Below are 20,560 nucleotides of genomic sequence, written 5' to 3' on the forward strand. Positions count from 1 at the left end.
CAAAGCTGTCATCAATCACGACAGTAAATTCTGTGTTCTACACAAAACATAAATAAACCTTCAAAATATGGATGTCTATCCCCCCTCAAAGTAACATATTTTTTCCCTTAAGCAAAGCAGTCAATGCAACTGATTTTTAAATTGCAAATCTCTTAAAATGGGAGAGAAGATGGGTATTTGTATGGAAAACTGTAAAGGTTGATAACACACATAAAGGATTTTTAGACCTCCCATTAATCTAATTACAATGATTTCCTCTCAATAAATCACATCTATTAAAAGCTGCATCTTTTTCCTAGAACTTCATCTCCTAATGTAAACAAATTTCAAAAGGAGCAGAATAAGAACAGGCAGGTAGCATGAGACTACTCTGCCACTTCCCATTCTTCCCTAAATTTATGGTAACATGCACGGAAATGAGAGGACTCCTCAGGAGGCTGAAGTCAAAAAATAAGACCCAGCTGTCCTTCCAGGATGTGCAGATCACAGTTATTTTTATGTTAACAAAGGCCTGAAGATGGGGGAAATGGGAACAGAATTTTCACCCACTGTTAAAGTAAAATAAAAATCCAAACATCAGCCACCTGCAGGCACTGCCCTGAGTGGGACATGAGCCTGGAGCAAAGCCAGAACCTCACACAGGGTCACCTGGATGGTCACCTGAGCTGTGTCACCTGAGCTTAAAATATTCCATGACCACAGCAGAGCAAAGTTCTCCATCAATGCAAAGCCAACTGCACAGGAATGTTTGGGGTTTTTTTTCTGGGGGGCAGAGGGGTGTTTGTTTTGGGGTTTTTTTGTTGTTTTGGTTTTGTTGGTTCAGGTTTTTTGTTTGTTTTTCCTTGTTTTGGGGTTTTCTGTTTGTTTGGGTTTTTTTAAAAGGAAAAAAAAAGTACTGACATATTAACAAATATAATAACTCCTCCCTGGCCCTGTGGCCCTCGAGGAAGTTCATATCTGTGCACAACCCCCTCCTTATGAGCTCTCTGGCATTAGTTCAATTGTTCAGCCCATTCCTCTCTCTAACAGCACTGGCATTCCTGACAACATGAAACTCTGAACAAGGAAAAACTCTGAAATACCAACCAACCAAAAAAAAAAAAAATAAAATCAGGAGACAGAAAGAAGGAGAGAGAGAAAAAAAGAAAACTAATTTCCAGTGACAGTCTAGTCTTTCATCTTAAGCCCTGCCTTGAACTCTACCTTGTTTAATTATTAAATCAGAAGCTGCTCAGCAAGATCTGTCTAGTTTTGATGGTTCTTAAATTCAATCTTGCTGACAGACTGTGTCCATTTTTCTCTGTATTTACTGTTACCTATGACATGATCTGAATGTTAATTTTTAAATTCAACATTCATTAATAAAGGCATAAATTTTGTTTGACATTGTCTTTTCACTCATTCAATTTTCTTCATGCCTCATCCTGATAAAAAGTACAGGATGTTTTTCTGAGGTTACTTGCCAATTTTTAGCTTTTTGCATCATTTCTATAACAGGCACAAAATCCACATTATACCTTATTCCATGTTGATAATTATTCTAGAAAAGAAATGTAATACATTAGAATAATCAAGTTATTTCAAAACTCTTTTTATGTGATCTTTAATCTAACAAGCATTTGCTCATTCAAAGAGAAGGTGGGTAAGTAAAGAGTCACAAGTATCTGTGAAAACAGATCTACTATATAAATCTTTTTTTATAGTGCACAAACCTACAGAAACAAAAGTTCTGCTAACTTGAATCAAAACCAGTGAGAAATGTTACAGTCAGTCCTTGATCACAAATATTTTTCTCTGTAATACTGATTGAAGGGCTGTGCTTTGATTAATTTTAACTGGGGGAAAAACCCTTGGCTGGATTGGCTGCCCTCTCAAAGGACAGAATAACTGCATTGCACCACCAAAAACAAGTATATACACAAATCACAGAATCATGGAATGGTTTGGGCTGGAAGGGACCTTAAAGGGATCTTAAAGATCATCTGACTCCATGGGCAGGGACACCTTCCACTATCCCCAGTTGCTCCAACCTGGCCTTGAGCACTTCCAGTCCACTTGAACACAAACCCACGAAGTCTGAGTGTTGGAAAAGACACTTGCTACTGTGAGATGTTCACAATCCAACTCACGGTTGACTGGGTCTGTTGCAAATACTCCTCCTCCATTTTGTGGAGCCGGGCGTTGGTTTCCTCCAGCAGCTCCTGCATGTCCTCCGTGTGCTTCTTCCGGATATTGAACTTCTCCTTCTCCATCTCAGCCACAGCATCGTGAAGCTGTGCACCAGAAAAACAGCAGAAAATAATGAATGGCATCTAAAACTAGCATTTATAAGTATTAGATTATTGTAGAATACAAACAGAACGACTGAAAAGCCCAGGTGGTCACGTTTCTGTCCTTTCTAAGAAGACTAGATAATTTGCTCACTAAATAGGTCTGCTATGACTCTACAAAGCTGTAAGAAATATAAGCAAGTCATTTAAAAGTGTGTAGAGGGCATAACTTAATCCACACAGAATGCTAAAAGACATACTTTTGCCATGCTCTAATATTCTATTGGAATGAGATGATCTTTAAGGTCCCTTCCAAACCAAACCATTCTGGATTCTATGAGAAAAGCCCATTTAACACTGAAGCCTCGAGGTCTTCAGCACAAAGGACAAGATTTATGATTTATCTCTCAGAAGGCAAGAATTAAACCCAACATCATTTCCAGATGCAGGGCTGCAAAAAAATTAAATTACACAGCATTCTTCATCTATAAAGGTGGGTGGGTCTGCCCTTTTTGTGACCCTCCCTCTCCTGAGTGGGGGGAGCAAGACAAATCCTGACAATAATCTGGACAAAGGTGATGCTGTCTCACAATAAACATGCTTTTTCCCCTGCTTTGCCACTGTCTTGAGTTTAACAATAAATAAAAATACACTGAAGAATTCGTGACCCATTGCAAAAATAAGAGTTCAAAGGAATCACCATGGCAGCAGGTAGCAGCAGGTTTACCCAGATTAAAATTCCATGTCAGGTCAACCAGAAATAAACACTTCCCTAATACATCCAGAGACTTGCCAGGAGGCCAGATGAACCCCAGGCACAGGGTGACCAGCTGGGTGGGTGTGGGTGTGCAGGCATCAGCAAAAAGAGGCTTAATTACTCCAGAGAAAAAAAAAAAATAATCAAAATCAGCATAAAAAAACATCCCTCAAAGTAACATATTCCTTATATTTATTTTGTTGAGTGACAAAGTGGATTATCTCAGACAAACACTGTAGGAATCTGTCAAGAAAGCAAGTATTGTTCATTACCCTTTTCTCCCACTCATTGTTCAGGGAATCATTGCTTTGCTCACACATCTTCTTCAACTCCACAATCTGCTGCTCTTTGGCTTCTCTGACAACTTGTGACTCACGAACAAGGGTCTGAACTGTTAAAAATGGGAAAATAAACAACCATTCAAGAGACACCTTTGGGATTGTTCAGTGCTGGCAACAATCAGTTTACGTCAGCTTTCCAATTGACCCGACTTTCTGATGTTTTCTGGCTCTAAAATACTTAATGCACGGGCTGCTTCAAAATTTAGCACTTGGATTCTGTCTCACTGCAGTATTTACAAGGTGTTCTCTGTTTTCTGCTTTGTTTACAGAATATTTCAGAGTGAGTTTTCCTTCCTGAAGGAGTAAATGCACATCAGCAAAATTCCTTATAACCTAAAGAAAATAGGCATTTTTAACCTGATTTCATGAGCATCCCCAGAAGAAGAGGTTCTTGTGAAAGCTGAATGCTAAAGATACACAAGGAAATTAAGTTCCCCAAGTGATTGCATCGAGAATTCACAGTCTAACAAATTTAGTGGAAAACAAAGCAGGTACATATTCATTTTTCAGAAGTGAGTGAGGATTTTCACTATCTGGTAAAAGTGGAGGCAACTCAAACACAACCTGTTCCAGCCAAGAGCAACCACCAACCCACTGAGAGAGGCACCAGATTCCTTGTTGGACAAATTACTTTCCCAAGGAGGAGGAAACAATATACATGGAACACTCTCCCTTTTTGTACATAGATTACCAAACTTCTGTATTATTTTACATTGTGGTTTAGTCCATAGTGTAAAAGGACTCCAAGGAATTCTAAAAGAAACTAACACTGAAAAACTGCTGACAAGCCACACTCAGGCCAAGTTTTGTACTTATGACATATTCAAGACTACTCATGTTTGAAATCTCTTGCCGCAACAGTTTTAAAAATAACCCATTGTGGTTTGATTAAAATGTACTGAATGCATAAAGAAATTAACTTTGGGCCAGAGGTTCCAAAAAGTTTGAAGCGAGTGGTCAAAACACTTCAGCACCATCAAAGAAACTTTTTTTGGTGACGCTCATAAAACCTGTGTTAAATATAAAAGATCACAGGCCTCCTGTGGGCTGGAAACAGCAAAGGCAACTGGACAAGCCTCTCAAAATCTAAAGGAAAAAAATAAAGTGAAGACCTGCAAATGCAGAAGAAAGGGATGTCTGAAGGAGGAACACAAGCCCACACCCACAAGAGAATGCAGTGCAATACCACCACAGAGAAAACAAGCAGGAAGAGAAAAATCACCTTTTTTCTCCAGTCTTCTGATCACCTCCTCAGATTCTTTTTGTTTCTTTTTGTAGGTGGACTTCAACACCTCTATTTCGTCGTTCTTTCTATCCAAAATCTGCAGGGACAATTCAAACTATTTTAACAAAAGTTCAGAAAAATCAAAACTACAACCAGTGCACAAAACAATCCACCCTGATCTCTGGCAAAGGCACTGCCTTCAAGAAGTGCTCAAGTCCTGCAGGACTGTGATTAAATCCAAGTCATTTTTCACAGCTCAGACTGCCAACTCATAAACAAAGGACTGCTGTAAATAAATGTAGGCAGAAGTACATTAAAAGGGAGTTTCATGCTTTAAGATGGGTCTTTTTGTTTCCTTTCAAACCTGGGCAAACCCTGTGTTGCTCCTGTTGAGTGTGGAAGTTTCACGGTGCTACTACTGCAACAGAAAAAAGGTTTCCCTTTTCATATTTAAGTTGCCTCATACTATTTAAAAGCACCTAAAATTCTCAGCAGGTTGAAGAAATATGGAAAATAAATTGGTAAACTTGACTACACTCTTCTGTGCTTCACCAATTGCAATTCTTTGCATGGATTCCAAGGAACAAAGAGTTGGAATAGAGGAAGTATATGAAGGTAACTGCACCCCCATTTCTGCACACGCCGATTTTGGAAAAAACCAGCTCAAATATTTGCACACTTTGAGATAGTATTTTAATTTAAAAAACTTTGTGTTTAAGATAAAGATTAAAGTCCCAGAAATTTTATAACGGTGCCCCAAATCTCTTATCCAACAGAAGCTTTCATCTTAAAACAATATTACTCCATCTGCAATAAACGTTTTGCGTCTTTAAAGATTAATAAGACGCCGTTTAACCTTTTCTAAAATATCCAGCGTGATTAAACGACTTCAAAAGACGGAATTCTAACATCAGTTAGAAAGGGCTGACAACTCAAGGGATGAGAAAGCATTTAAACTATTTCTTATTCTCACAAAGCTGTTTCCTCTCGACTCCCGGCTTTGCTCACCGGGTTCTGCTCGCAGGCTCTGAGAGCAGATGAGCCAAAAATGCACCTGACCAAATATTAACATCCTTTCAGGAGGCTTTGATGTGTCACAGTGTTGTGTCAACCAACTTCCTCCAAGGCTGTGACTCAGCCTTAAGAAACAAAACAGAGGCAGTGAGTAATGCAGAGCTTACAGCGGGATCAGCCATCGGGATCCCGGCGCCGAGCGTTTAATTCCCGCCACGTCCCCGGGATCAGAGCGAGTCCAGAGGCACTCAGGACCTTGCAGAATTTTACCCCATGTTTAAAACATGGCATTGAAGGTAACCACGTGGTCTGTGATAGCCTTTTTGTGACCTTCCCAGAAGTGGTGCTGTGCAACACAACAAAGACAAACCCAACGGAACCCAAAGAAGCAGATCTGGTGTCGTGTCAGTGCTGAAGAATTAAGAGCCACATCAGGTTTAACAACACAGAAACATAAATAAAGGGCTGTTCAGTGACCAGGCTTTGCTCTAAGACCCTGTCAAAATGGAGACAGGAGAACAAACACTATTACTGTATGAGCAGGAACATATCTGACATACTGGTGGATTTTCCTACTGTTACATTTCGCATTTTGTCCATAAAAAGTCTTTATTCACATTTTTCTATAACACAGGTGCTCTCTCTTTGAAAGAAAAATCACAAGTTTGTGATTTCATCACAAACAAACCCACAGAAGTTGTTGGGCTGGTAAAATAGGTTCTCTTGTTCAAACAAACAAATGGCCTCGTGTATTTTCCTTTGTTTTCTTCCCATGTTTTCCCTTTCCTAAGTTTATGTTACCATAGAACACTGCACATTCCTATCAGTTTATGCAAACTTACCTACAATCTGGTTTTTAATGAACATTAACTGCAATTGTGGAGAAGTTAAAGAACAACTGCTAGTTATTAATTATAATCATATTCTCTATTATGAATACATTGTTTTTGGAAGAAAACAGAAACACTTTTTACCTTTTGAACATCAGCATCGTGCTTCTGCTGTAATTTCACTTTTTCTTCATGAAATTTACCTTCTGCTATTTTCACTTTCATTTCCAGCTTTAAAAGCAAAACAGGATAGGCAATTTAAATAAAGAATGAATTACACTAATGACCTTTTCATAACTTTTAATTTATGTCTTTAACAAGGCAATGGGAAGTCACCAACAAATAATTGCTGAAAACAGCCTATATTCACTTTCTCAATATTTTCATATCCATTTCATAAAACTGCTGCGAAAGATGTCAACCTAAAATATTTATTTAGAAAATTAATTTGTAAGATGTTTTAGCTGGCAACAAACACAACTGCTACTGCCTAAAACAAGCTTTCGTCCTTAATTTAAATAAACACTTAGGAATAAAACTTTTAATATTTGTTAATATATCAGGTTTGGTAAACTTGCTTTCCTTCAGGCAGGTGTTACATTTATACAAAGAATGTCCTTCAGCCCAGATGCATGTTTGTTTTTGTTTGTTTGCCATTATTCATAGAGCTCACATTATAAACACGTTTCCTTTCAAAGGTGACTTATAATGGGAGTAAGGACTTGATTGCTAAAATACATTTCCTGTTGTGTTTGTTTCAAGTAGTGCTTGAACCCAACACAACAATACATTGACAATTCTTACTCAGAGTCTGAGTTTCCACCTCTAAAGTATTTTTAAGTCTCTTGCATGTTTTCACAAGGACAGGTATGACAGGAATTTGGCGTTTCTCGTGTTTTCTGAAAACCAAAAGTGACACCTTGAGTTCAGATTCGGGCTGTTCCACTTCTACAGTTAATAATTTGTGCTGTTCAGAAAGCAGAGGGGACACAGAAGCTTCTCCAGACAGACCCCAATGCCCCTCTTACATTAGAAAAGGGGGGACCAAAACCCCTGGAGGGAGGTACCAACACCCACCAGCAGACAACAAAGTGGGTTTTGGCCAACTTTGTGTCCTTTTGGATGTCCTAAGAGCCCGTGGAGCTGAGGCTCCTCCACCTCAGAGCTGGACACTGGACTTCCATCACCATCCAGCTGTTTTCAGCTCTCACCTTTTTATTTAGCTCAGCCAAGAACCTGCCTCGTAATGCTCTCAACTGACAATTCCACAGGAACCAACATTATTTCCATTCCTTTGACTAAGCAAAAGTTGCCATTCCAGCATGAACCTTTATCTAACACAGACAGACACTAAACAGTGCAAATTATTAATTTCTTTTATATGGTTCATTTGTGTTATAGATTTATTGTGAATTGAAAACATCATTACCATCACCAATAGAAAACGTCAGCCACAAAAATCCAAGTCAACTCAAAAATGCAAAATGCTGCTCTGTAAACACAGAAGAGTCCTCAAGAACTGAAAAGAGGAGAAGGAAGACCAGCAATTTCTTTCCATTTCTTGACTCTAAACCTGCTTATTACACCACAGATAAAGAGACCTGTCTCCCAACTATTTGTACACAGCCTTATGCAAATTAATGGGGGGAAAAAAAGTTAGATTGACAATTAATCCAAAGAAAATAAATCATATTCTCAGCTGTCAGCCACCTCTTTTATCACCCCAAAATAAGCACCATGATAAAAATGCATGTTCTATTCATGAAATCTACGCATATGTATATATGAAAAGAAATATATGCATATATCACTCCAACAAAGTGACATTATAGAAGAAAATCTTTGTACCAGGTGATGAATAAGTGTTGATTTAATAAAAAAAAGCACAGTAATCCACTTCCAGATAGACAGCTTGTGAACATTCCATAAATAAATATGAAGGCCTTGTAAAAACACAAATACTAGAAACTAAACATGAAAGAGACTCCAATCTACTTGAATTACATTAAAAGCTTATGAATTACTGATGCACAGCTACTGCCCTCACACAGCTACTAAATCCACACAAACACTTTACATTTAAAACTCATTAATAAACTGAGAATGTCTTGGCATGGAGGAAAATTAATCCTTGGTGGTTCTGTATCTGCTGAGAGCTGGGCTTGGTTTTATTACTACGTAGGTTGAAATAACACAAAAATAAATCAAAATCTAAAATTCCATTTGGATTAAACATGGACACACATATATTTCCAAGTGCTGGTGATTGTTCTCAGCCACAGGCTGTTGTTTTCCTGCAGGTTGACAACAGAACTCCCTGTACTCAAAGCTGGTTCCCACTTCTCATTAATCTTCCACTTAGCACCACCTTGCACTAGTTCTCATCAATTTTAGCTCATTAATTCATTACACCACTTCCCCTAGAACAGCCAGCTCTTCCATTTTCACAGATTTTGGGAGTACTTTCCAAAAACCAAGAGCCAATTGCAACCAAACAACATGAAAAAACATGAAAAATGTGTTCAAGGCACAGAAGTCAGTCCTTAACGATGCAAAGCCCGTGATAACAAAATAAGATTCATTTTCCTCTGAACATTAAAAATAAAATTGCTTGAAAAATCTCAACTTCTCATCACCTGAGGGCTGAAAAAGTCATACCTCAAAAAGCACTCAAGGTCCTCAACTTCTATAAATTTAACGAAATTCTGCAGTTTCAGCACCGCAGACACTTTCCTGCCCCATCTGCTTCATCCACAACTCTCCTAATTTTGTCCCTTCAAGACCTACTATATAAAGAAATGGGAGGATCCCCATATTAAGCTGTTTGAAATTCAGTAGTTGATTTGCACTTGGAGTTTTCAGCCAGTGTTAAGAGGAAAGATGTATTTGTAACGAAGAACTGGCAAAAAATAAAATAAAATGAAAAATCTCCCACAATATTTAAATTTTATACTGCTCCATAATTCCAAGACACACATGTATGTTCATCACAACCTCTGGAAGTGCTAATTCGAGCATTTGCTGTAAAAATTGGTTTAAAAATCCTAAACTTATCTTCTTCTGTGGAAACCAGCTGGAAAAGACAGAAGGCCCGAGGACACCACCAGTGTCCTACAGATAAGCTTGGAGTACTGGTTTCACTTACAAATGTGCTTTTTGACCCACCCTTTCTGTGAGGCACATTTCCAATCTCACCACATACGTAAGATAAAAAAGAATTAAGTCATGTAAACACATTTTAACCAGTGAGCTCACGAGGGCCGGGGCGAAGCAAACGGGCTCCTCACAGCTGGCAGCGAAACATCTCCCCTTCCACTGAGAAGCTGAAGCACGTTATTAAACACTAATTTCAACGGAGGAGTATATCTTTGCAAAATTAAAACCACGCCAAGCTGAGGCTGAGCCTGTTTGCAGTTCCCAAATGTCAAACTTCATCTGCTCCGCGCGCGTCCCGATTTCCTGCACTCGGTGCCTCCGTGTGCTGCTCTTCCATACGGTGCCCTCTGCACTCCAGCTTTCCTCTGTTGATTAAATTCATGTTAAGAAACAAAATAACCTACAGCAGCAGCAAAGGCCTTGGTAAGTTTTAGAGAAAATAGAGAAAAACAACTCGGAAAAGCCATTCCGTCGCTAGACGCAGCTCATCGGTTTTTATACCTTTTATCACCAGCTGAGAGGCAGCAGAAAAATAGGAGATTTCTGGCATGTTACCATTCAGACAAGAGAAAAGAAAAATGTCGATATTTAGCTATAGTTGGGAAGTTTGCAGCTATGTATGAAACGCAGCCATTGCTGTTGCCTGAACATCATTCCTTTGGATTTCTGTCATTGTTTATCCTCCTCACAAAGAGTATGAGGCAATTAAACCCTAAGGCCATGTAAACAATACTGATATCAAACATCTGTGCTGTCCCTGTTATTTAAAGCCAGGGAGGGTGGTAGCAGCAGAACTGCTTTTATGTGCCTCATCACACTTTCTTGCCCGTTTGAAAAAAAAAAACAAAACACCACCCAAACCAGTCAACAGTCACCTGAAAATGGTTTTTCACCCCATCCCTGCCCTGTGTTTCCATAGCACGGGTTGGGTGCCAGGAAAATTTAATTAACAGCTGTCAAATTTCAACTGATAAGAGTCTAACCTGCAGCTGCCATAAATCTTTTTTTCTGGGGGGGTAGGGGGAGGGAGGGAAGGTGATCTCTCCGTTTTTTTGACAGAACACAAACATTCATCTTGTCCCCATTTACGGAAATTTGTCGAAATATTTAAATAGCTGATTTAAGAGGAACTCAATGAGCAGGTTAACAATGTTAATCAGAGATAGCTTTGAACTCCTGCCCACTGCTCACTTGTCTTCATTACAGGGCTCACCCTCAGGCCAGAGGTGGCATCTTGGAGCTTTAACATCCATCAGAGATTTCTTTTTTTTTTTGGCTATTTGACAAAACAGTTCTTGTTGCTTGCCAAATTTTTTTTATTTTTTTTTTTCCAAGCCTATGAATATACGGGGGAGGGAGGGAGGAAGCGAGGAAGGGGGAGAAGGATGTAAACAATAACTGAGAACTTCAAAGTAAGAACTAACAATGTAGAACAATGACTTGTGTATCTTACAGTGCACGACAAAACTTATTTGTCTTGGTGCTGTGCAGCTGCTGAAAGAAATCAGTGCACAGCACAAAGCTTTGATATTTTCATAGAAGAAAAAGGTTTCTTAACAAAAATATCAACAAACAACTCCAACTTTCTACTGAATCCTGTTTACTCAATTTTCACATGCAGGGTTAAAACAATAAATATTGATAATTTATACAGTGTTTTAAACCATTCAGGAAGGCCAAGGCAGGAGAGACTGTACTTGCAAAACAGTCAAGATTTATTATAAAGACATGCTGACTTCAGACTAAAGTAATTCAGAACAGTGTATCTCACATCATCATTAACAAGCTGTCTCTTCTCATTGTGTTATTTCTGTATCATATTGTAGCCTCAAAAATTTTTATGATTAGCTTGGAGGTATATTAATACTTTCCACATTTTACAGCTATTTAAGAGCCAGAATAACCTCCTAAATCTTTGAAAGAAAATCACTGGTGTGGAAAAAAAAAAGGAAAAATACTTCACGGCAATTTATTTGAATAGAAATTTCTACAGTAAATGTAGATTTTAATCATATTGGAACTAATCTGTTTTCAAATGGAACTGCTGAAAAGCTTGTGGAGTTTACAGGATGTGGAAAAAATACTGTTCACTTCCAATTTCAAAAAAATAAATAAATTTATGACTACATTTTGAAACAGCACATCATTAACCAACAGAATCACTAACCAAATTCTGCACTGAATATCATCAATATTTTTATCCAGTGCAATGCCCAAGGTGAAATAAATTACTTGTAAAGTCTCTGTTTCAAAGAGCTCAGGATAAACCAGAGATGGACTGAAAGAAAAGAGGCATCAAACAAGTGGAACAGCCAGAAACTAGAATGCAAAAAACCCCTTTATAAACATGGCATTTTGCCCAGATCCAAAGGTCCCTCCACAAAAGTCCATGTTTATGATCTGGACTATATTATTTGACCTAACAAACATTTATAATTCCCTCCACGGATCTAACCTTCTTTGTATCTTTACTCTTTAAAAACACTACAGCTGCTACTTCCAGCTGCAATATTTTTTACAGACTATTCTTGAAAGAGCAACTCAATATTCACTTCAGTAAAAAAATTAACACGATACTATTATCCCATTTCAATAAACACTAAGAATGAAAGGCTTTGTCCTAAATCAAATCCTACCAGCTTTCCCCATCAAGAAAAACCTGACTTTTTAACTGACACTGAAATTAATACACATTTGCTGCATACAGAAAAATAATTGAAAGGACAATTGTTCTCATTCATATGCAAATGTCATTAGGATCTTTCAAGAGAGAACAATGTATTTTTCACAGATTTCCAAGTTGAGGGCAGTGGGAAAAAGGAGAAATGCTCTGTATCCCAACAACTGTAATATCTGGCAATGGTATTTTTATCCCAAAGGATGTTTTATACAGCTAATAAACATAACATGCATATTAGCACCACAACACATCATATTATTTAACAGCTTTATTGGACTGGCAAGTGTGCCATTTCCACACAGAACAAGTACATCTGCCACTAGGAGCAGCCACTGCCACCAGTAAGTACCAAAAAAAGTTCAATATATTGGTTAGAAGTTGTGAAAACTTCTACAGAGGAGTAAATTATGAGATGCAATTTCAGGAAAGACAGCTCAGAAAAGCAGCAAACAATCTGCAGGTGCCAGCTCTGAAGCCTGAGCCCAGTGGAACCTCGTGAACATGCAAAAATCAAACAGATTTCAAAGGCATTTAGTAACATCTGAATATAAAAGTAGATGTTACTTGAAAACTTATAATTCTGTGTAATGTTGAGTCCACTGAATGAGCCTGAACACATTGAGTCAACAACACCGACTTTTTCTCCCCAGTGTCACTCCTTTTTTTTTTATTTTATGTTGTGTTTCAGCAGCTGCTGAACTTTTTAAACTCACTTCAGGATCTCCTAAACCAGCCACTAAACCTGCACTCCCACCTTCCTTTCACCAGTGCAACATCAAGCAATAACAGTGTACAGCACTTTTTGCAGATCTATACATGTGAGGAAGAAAAAAAAAAATAATCGAACTTTCTTCCTCTTTTTTTTTTTTTTTTTTAAAGGGAGAGACACTTTGAGGTAGAGATTAATCATGCAGCAAAAGATTAATTCCCAGCTGCTTGGCAACCATCTGGACATTCTACTGGTTAAAACACTAGTTTGAATTGCTAACCTACCCCTTTGATCTTTCTCAATGTCTCCAGCCCATATGTGCAATAATTAAAGACACAGTCCACAAACTATTGCAAAAAAAATAAATAAATAACTGTGCATGTACACATATATCTTCATAACCAGCCTGGCTGGTATCAGGAATTATAAATCACCAGGCAGTTTATGAAAACATGTCTCATCCTGACATACACTGGATGTCTCACACCAGTCTGGCAATAAAATAAGGTTTGGGTTTTATAACATTACATTCTGAAGAGTTATCAAAGCAAGACAGGATGTGACTTCCTCACATGGAAGACAGCGGACAACTTGCACATGGGTTTTTTTTTGGGGGAACAGGACATTAATCAGCCAGGAATGATGTTAACAGGAGTCAGGATTGCTGTGATTTTAAACATGAACTAACAGATTCCTGCTCAACGATTACTCGGCGGTGAGAATCAGTTTAAAAGTGGATTCCTCACATAAATCAGGCACTGCACTCCAAACAGACACCAGGGACAGGGATAAAAGCAGGAAATTCAGTTGAACCAGAGAATATGTAACGCCACAATGTGCACTGCTTGGAGTATTTTGAAAGGGAAGTAAAACAGTACTTTCAGAACCAAGTTGTCAAAAGAAAAAAAAGTTATGGAAAAGTGAAAATCAAGATGAAAGCAATAATTGTGTCTTATCTGCCTTTCCTTGCCCCTTCGTGTGGGCCACGCTTGTGTGAACAGGATTCAACACACCTACTTACATTTTAACAAGAATATTCACCAGAATTACAAACCTTAACAGTTTTTACCCCTTGGAAATCGGTGTGACATTTATGAGCTGAGGAGTGACTTGGACAGCTCCAGGTGAACAGGATGACAAAAAATGGGGAAGAAGAAAGGAAGAGAAGTGGGAGAACAGACAGATAATAAAAAATAAAAATCCAACACGCAAAGCTCCACTTATGGTAAAATTCAGGTTTTGGGCTCACCTACAGATGGTTTTACAACTCAAATGCTTTCAGAAAGTTCATCAACACCACTCTCCTCCTGTTATTACAAAATATTTCTGAGCTTAAAAAGCACCAACAGGATCACCAGCCCCATCTCATACCTAAGGAGGTTCCTTTAGTTCTATCCAGCTCTCCTGATTCCATACACAAACACATATATATATATATATATATCCATCTACCAAAATTTAAACTCTAGAGACACACAGAAGTGAGAACACAAACACTTTTAATTCAATATAATATCCCAGACAACAATACTGATATCTTTTGTTACCATTCCTGGAAGATACGAACAAAAATATTTGTTTTCAATGAGGAAACATATCAAACCCACCACACAGCTGAAAGCACAATAATGTTAATTTTACAATGGCTTAACTACACAAGCCCTCCTTTTAGGATACTCTCTCCATATTGGCTTTATTGATTGCTTTTAATTTGGCAGGAATTCCATGTATTTAAATACTTTGTTATGGAACAGAGCAATTAAGAGGAGGAAATCAAAACCAACAGGACAGTGCTCACTGATCACCACCTCCTTCCAACTGCAGGGACTGTTATCTTCAAGTGTTCCTTTTCTTCTCCTCAAACCCCACCTCTTTCCATGATAACACCAGCAAGTGTTGTTCACTCTCCCTCCCAAGTCCTACAACTTTCTTTCCTCCCTGAATTCTTTCCTCTACATTCCCTCTTGGGGAAAATCTATATCCCAGCCCTTATGCAATTTTCTCCCTTTCAGTTTATAATCTCTTGCCAAGATAAGTGAGAAGCCCAGTAAATCCACTGCTTTCAACACCTTAAATTTAGAGCACTTTCAGCCAGATCAGGACTAACCTATAACACCATCAGTGCAGATTTTATCTTAACATAAATAGATCACTCCATCCCAATGCTTTTGGTGCTGTAAAACCACGATGATCTTGATGATCTTTATAAATAAAATTGGTGTCACGCAGCAAATGGGAGTGCTCATTCCCCAAATAAAAGGAGAAAAACTTAAGTAGAGATTACAAAGATAAAGGTTCTAAATAGTTTTTTAAAAGGCTGCATCTTAAAGATCAGATTTCTTGAATACATAAAGCCCCAAAAAAGTTTTCATCTTACTTCTGGTTCTTAATCCATGAAGATGAATTTTCAGGGGGGGTAATTCTCTGCACTGTTATCTTACACACAGATCATTTCCCCTTTTTCCTGGGCATGTTTTCCCTCTTCTTTATTCCCCACTCCATGAAAACTGGTGGGAGTCATCCTGCAGGTACCCTGTATTCCCCTGAAAACTCACCCAAAATTTCTCCTCCCTCCAGTTGCAAAACCCTTTAGTCTGAACTAATTTAGTATACAAGAGGCTGGAAAAGAACCCATCTAAAGACATCATGACTGGATTCCCAAAAATCAAAACAGAGAAGTGACAGGAGCACAGTGATAAGTCAACAAAAACATTGGAAACACTCCAGTGTTCCCAGTCAACCCAGAGAGGTGAAGCTTCATAAGAGAGTTATTGCACAAAGCATTGAGTTTGCCAGGTTGTCAAAAATTAAATTAATTAAGAGGTGGTATGCAGCTCAGGACAAATCTACCCCAGGTATTCATTATAACCTGCAGTTTAAACTAATGAGAAGTGAAAATTCTTTCCAATATTCCTCAGGTGTGTTTAGGTTTCATTTCTTGAGATAAGATAAATAAATGTCTTTGCTTACAAAAAGCAAACCAGAAGGAAATTGAGAAAAAAAAGTGCTAAGAAAAATTAAGATGGATAAAAATTAAGAAAGAATTTCCTTAAAGGAACACCAAAACTTCTCTAAAGGATACATCAGATAAACTAGTGGTTTGGCAAAGGTCAGCAAAACAACGTGTTTTATCAACACAGTTCGTTTTATTTTCTCAGCCCAGCAGAACTCTGTATCCTAGCAGTGCTACTGGATCTGCTTTTCTGAAAAATCCCAAATCAGCCCTTTTCCTTTCCCCTCCTCTTCCCTGAGGATCTCTCTGTGACACTCAGGATGGCCAGAGCTGAAGTTCAAAGGGACATTTTTTCCTTTATACCAAGACAAGCCACCCCATCTGTGGTGCTTTGCTGTCCTGAACACGGATCTGTTCCCGTTGTGTTGCATCTTCCTCGTCTGAACCCCTGATTTTTCACTAATGACCATTTCCCAAATGGTTTAATCCATGTCAGAAGGATCTGGGGAAGAGATGACTAAAAGCCTGATGCTGTTGCAGTTTTCCCAGGGCTGGGATGTGGTTATCACTGCACAGGGCCATGTGTTCAGCATTACCGAGTCTAAACAGGTGCAGGAATGGTTTATGAACAAAGGTCTGAAGGTTAAAAGCAAAAAAAAAACCCCACAGTTATCCTATTTTACGTTCTCCTGTTGTACTACAAAGAGGTTGAGAACAGTTAAAGGTTTCCCCAAACTCTTTTGCACAGCTCTATTTTCCTGTTAATGCATCTCCCTCCTATAAATGAAAAGGCTTTATTCTTAATTGAGCTTCACAAACAAAATAAGATGAAAACACATTTAAGTTTTCTAGTTAATAGCACACACATGGTGGTTGTGAAACACTGTCTGTAACCTTTCCAGTTCAAACCAGCACCATTAGCAAAAAATCCTGGATTTTTACTGTGTGGTTTAGAGGATTTTTCCACTGAACCAGCAAAGTATTAACTGGGTATTTTATGTAGCTCCTTGGCATGCATTCCTGTTTATTTAATTTGAAAATATTGTTTAAATGACAGCATTGTGCTTTCAATTTATTTATTTTCTGGGTTGTTTTCACATCTTATGAAACCTGGCCTCATCCTGAGGCACTGGTGCTTTGAATGTTGTCAGTGCAAAATGAACAGGCAATATTAGAGCAGAGAAAGTGAAAGGATTGTGCAACTGCTTGTTTGAGCATCAAACAAGGCTGCCAGGTAGCAACAGAAATCATTTCACATCCATTATTTCATTAACAATGGAAGCAAATCAAATTTACCCTCCCCTGTATCTCTGCTAAAGGCACCTTCTGAAGTGGCTTGAAAGCAACTTTAGGACAGTCCCAATTCATAAGTGTTGAATTTGGGTTGAGCTTCTGACTGGTTGGTTGGGTTTGGGTTTTTATTAATTGTTTTCCTAATGTATGCTGAGTTTCCTTTCCTGCTTATTAATTCACTGTCTCTCAAAAAAAAGAAAAGATGTTTTAAATAAATTGAGTAGTTTGTGACAAAGTATCACGGGCAATCAGCTTCCTTAACCCATGAAAAAGGTGAAAATGAGCACAAAATAACATGGTGTGAGAGCCTTACACAAGCTTTGACAGAAACCTCCCCAATTCACAGTGTTTCAAAGAAGTAAAAATAAACCCCATATGCACAAAAGAGGAATGGAGCTCAACGAGGCAAATATAGAAATAATGTGGGTCCTAACAGAAATAAGGTCAAGGTCTGCAGATTTTGAAAGGTATACAGAAACTAAATAAAAATCTCACTAAATCGAGGGTTTCACTGCTTCTGCTAAAAGGTAGTTCAGAAAATTCCTAAAATTCAAACTTCTCTATTCTTTCAAAGGACCTACCTGTGTGTTCAGAAAGTCTTTTTCAGCCCCTAATTGGGAAGTACATTAAGCAGTTAATGAAAAGCCCTGACACTTCAGCAAAAGTTCTCTTCCATGAGATTTTTGCTGCTTTCTTAATGCCCAATTTCCAAAGGAAACTCCCCAAAGATGCCTTGGAATCTCACCTCCTTCTCCTTTGCTCGAAGCAGCACCTGGTGGTCGAGAGAAGGCCTTTTCCCTGGGGCAATTTTAGGTGTCACCTATTGAATGAGAAAGAGTTCAAAACAACTTCTTAAACTAAAAACAGCAACTCCCAAGTAAAAATCAGCCCTGACCAGAAATTAAAAACATGGAGAATGTTTGTTTGATTGCCTTTATGACACTTAAAGGGAACAGAAGCACCTACCAAAGACCTTGGCATCGGTTTTTGTCGCAAATATCTCGGGTTTTCTACCTGAAAAAAAATCAGTCAGAGAAAAAGTCATCGTGGCAACAGTGTCTTACAAACAGTGAGACATCACAACCACACTGACACAGCAACTGTATCACTCAAAAGCAGCACAGAACAGATCCCAACCTGCCTTAAGTGTTACAGAAATAGGAAAGCCTCTTAAGAGATCACTTGGGTGGCTATGAACTAACTCAGCAAGTTTTATAATTTAAACAGACCAAAAAAAAAAAAATAAAAAAGTCGCACTTTTTTCCCCCCAAAACCTTTGTGGTTGTAAAAATTCCAATTTCAATGCATGTTTTAAAAGGCTTTGGCAGCTGCAGACGTGGCTTATGCAAAAGATTTCCAACTTGATTGGATACATTTTCCTTGAAATCAGTGTAAAGCCACAATAAGTTTACAGATTATACTGATTAAAATCTAGTGTTTTTGAAAAATTACACTTGGGTGCATCGAAACAACTGCCACACATGTGAGTCATAGTGACAAAACATAAGGAAATAATTCATTAACATGACTGTATAATTAAAGCAGCTCTTAATCACTATTTTTAAGAACTGAACACAAAACATTGGTCCCAACCCACTTCCTCTATCACACAGCTCAGTCTTCCTCATTCTGTCAGAGATGAGGCTCAAACATCACATCACAGAGAAGCCCAAAAAAAGCTTTCAAGGGTATAATCTTGGAAAATGCAGCAGTGGGATCTGGAATATGAATGGGATTGCAATACACATTAAAAAAAAACCCCAAAACACTTTATGTTGTAAGATGAGGTTGATCTACGAGGCATGGCAAATATATCAAATGCTTGCACTTTCTCCAGTGCTATTAAATAAATTTGTGTGCTGAATTTATCAGTGAAAAAGAGGCTTAATCCTTCTGAAATTTCAATTTGATACAGTGCTATTCATTTCCTGTCCTAAAAGGTTATGCAGGATTTCTGTATGGTGGGGAAGAGTTGTCATATTTCACCCAGTAGTTGTAGATATCCATGTTTAACATAAATTCCATTTCAATTAATTATCTTTTATTTTAACCCTATAGCTCAAAAATATAAGAAAACCAGTAATTCAACAGATAATCTATTTATTTTCAATGAGTTTACTACAGTCACATTAAACTTTCTTCCCTACAGAATCCATCAGGGAATGAAGGAATCCTGCCTGCACCTACTGCCCCCAAAAATTCAGAAGTTTGGACACAGAAGAGATTGGTGAGGAGAGGAACAGAGGAGCGAGATCAACAGGGAGCATTAACCACAGTGCAGAGGAAAAAACAGCAAGGAGAGAGAGAAATAAAAATACAAAAATTCTAAACTAAAAATGTTGGTGTCCCACACGTTTGTACCTTGCACTAGTATTTTCTATCTACATTTTAGGAATATTACACTCTTCCTTCCAGCTCCTTTTGGCCACTTCCTCACCCAGCCCAGGTACTGGCAGGTACCCAGGGCTGAAGGTGCTCCACAAGTTCAAGGCACACCCCAGTTTGGCATCCCAGAAAGCTGAGCAGCAGGGAACAGTGGAAGCCTTCCCCAGTACCTGGAGGAATCCTGAGAAGGCTGCAGAGCCACATTTCAAAGGTTTCATTATTTCCTAAAAGCCCTCTCTGCCACACAGTACAATCACCCTTTACTTTTGCTTTTTAAAAGCTAAAAATCATCATAAATATTCACAATTAATCCAAATCCTTTATCTGACCGTGACATTAAGCTGTTTACAGCCTTCAAAACCCATCTAAAAAGCTAAGGTAGATCCTACTTGCTAGTGAGAAGGAAGGAAAATGTGTCTCTAATACTTTGTACAGCCCAAGTCTTGCATTTTTTGATTTTGTAACAGCAGCCATATGTGCTTTGAAGTTAAATGTTCCCACTTTGTTACTTGTTGTGGATTATATCCACTTAAACTGATCTGTAAACATTTAATGCCTCAACGTTCATTCTTTTCATGCTGGTCTTCTGCAAAACTTCTTGTTCTTAAAATTAGACCACATTAAAGAGGGAATATCACAATAAAGAATGCCCAAAAAAAGAAAAAAAAAAAGCCTGTATTTATGAGAAACATGCAAATTTTAAAATAATAAGCAAAAGGTCAAAGCCAAGCCAAAATACATATGTATGAAACTAAAGGACTGCCACGAGAAGAACAGTAAATCACATGCCTTTTTTAAGAGTATGAACCAAATAAATGTCATCATGAAAGACATCTTCATTTGAACTAGAATTGAACTCTAATTTGTAAATACCACTTCCTAATAAAAATGGCATTTTGAATTTCTTTGTAGAAAACGTTTTGGGTTCCCCTCTTCTACTGGGCAGT

At 38.2% G+C, this 20,560-nt stretch overlaps 1 protein-coding gene across 1 annotated transcript in view; it reads right to left on the reverse strand.

Annotated features, from left to right (window-relative positions):
* Positions 1-20,560, reverse strand: part of CEP112 (centrosomal protein 112) — a 156,443-nt gene that overhangs the window by 120,377 nt on the left and 15,506 nt on the right. The window contains exons 7-12 of the mRNA XM_017811814.1: positions 18,195-18,242; positions 17,974-18,048; positions 6,582-6,668; positions 4,591-4,690; positions 3,300-3,418; positions 2,130-2,273 (exon numbers count right to left, since the gene is read on the reverse strand). Coding sequence (XP_017667303.1) covers positions 2,130-2,273; positions 3,300-3,418; positions 4,591-4,690; positions 6,582-6,668; positions 17,974-18,048; positions 18,195-18,242 — 573 coding nt within the window. The remainder of the gene's footprint in view (positions 1-2,129; positions 2,274-3,299; positions 3,419-4,590; positions 4,691-6,581; positions 6,669-17,973; positions 18,049-18,194; positions 18,243-20,560) is intronic.

The sequence above is a fragment of the Lepidothrix coronata genome, unplaced genomic scaffold (assembly GCF_001604755.1).
Source record: "Lepidothrix coronata isolate B3197 unplaced genomic scaffold, Lepidothrix_coronata-1.0 Scaffold34, whole genome shotgun sequence".
Lineage (NCBI taxonomy): Eukaryota > Metazoa > Chordata > Aves > Passeriformes > Pipridae > Lepidothrix > Lepidothrix coronata.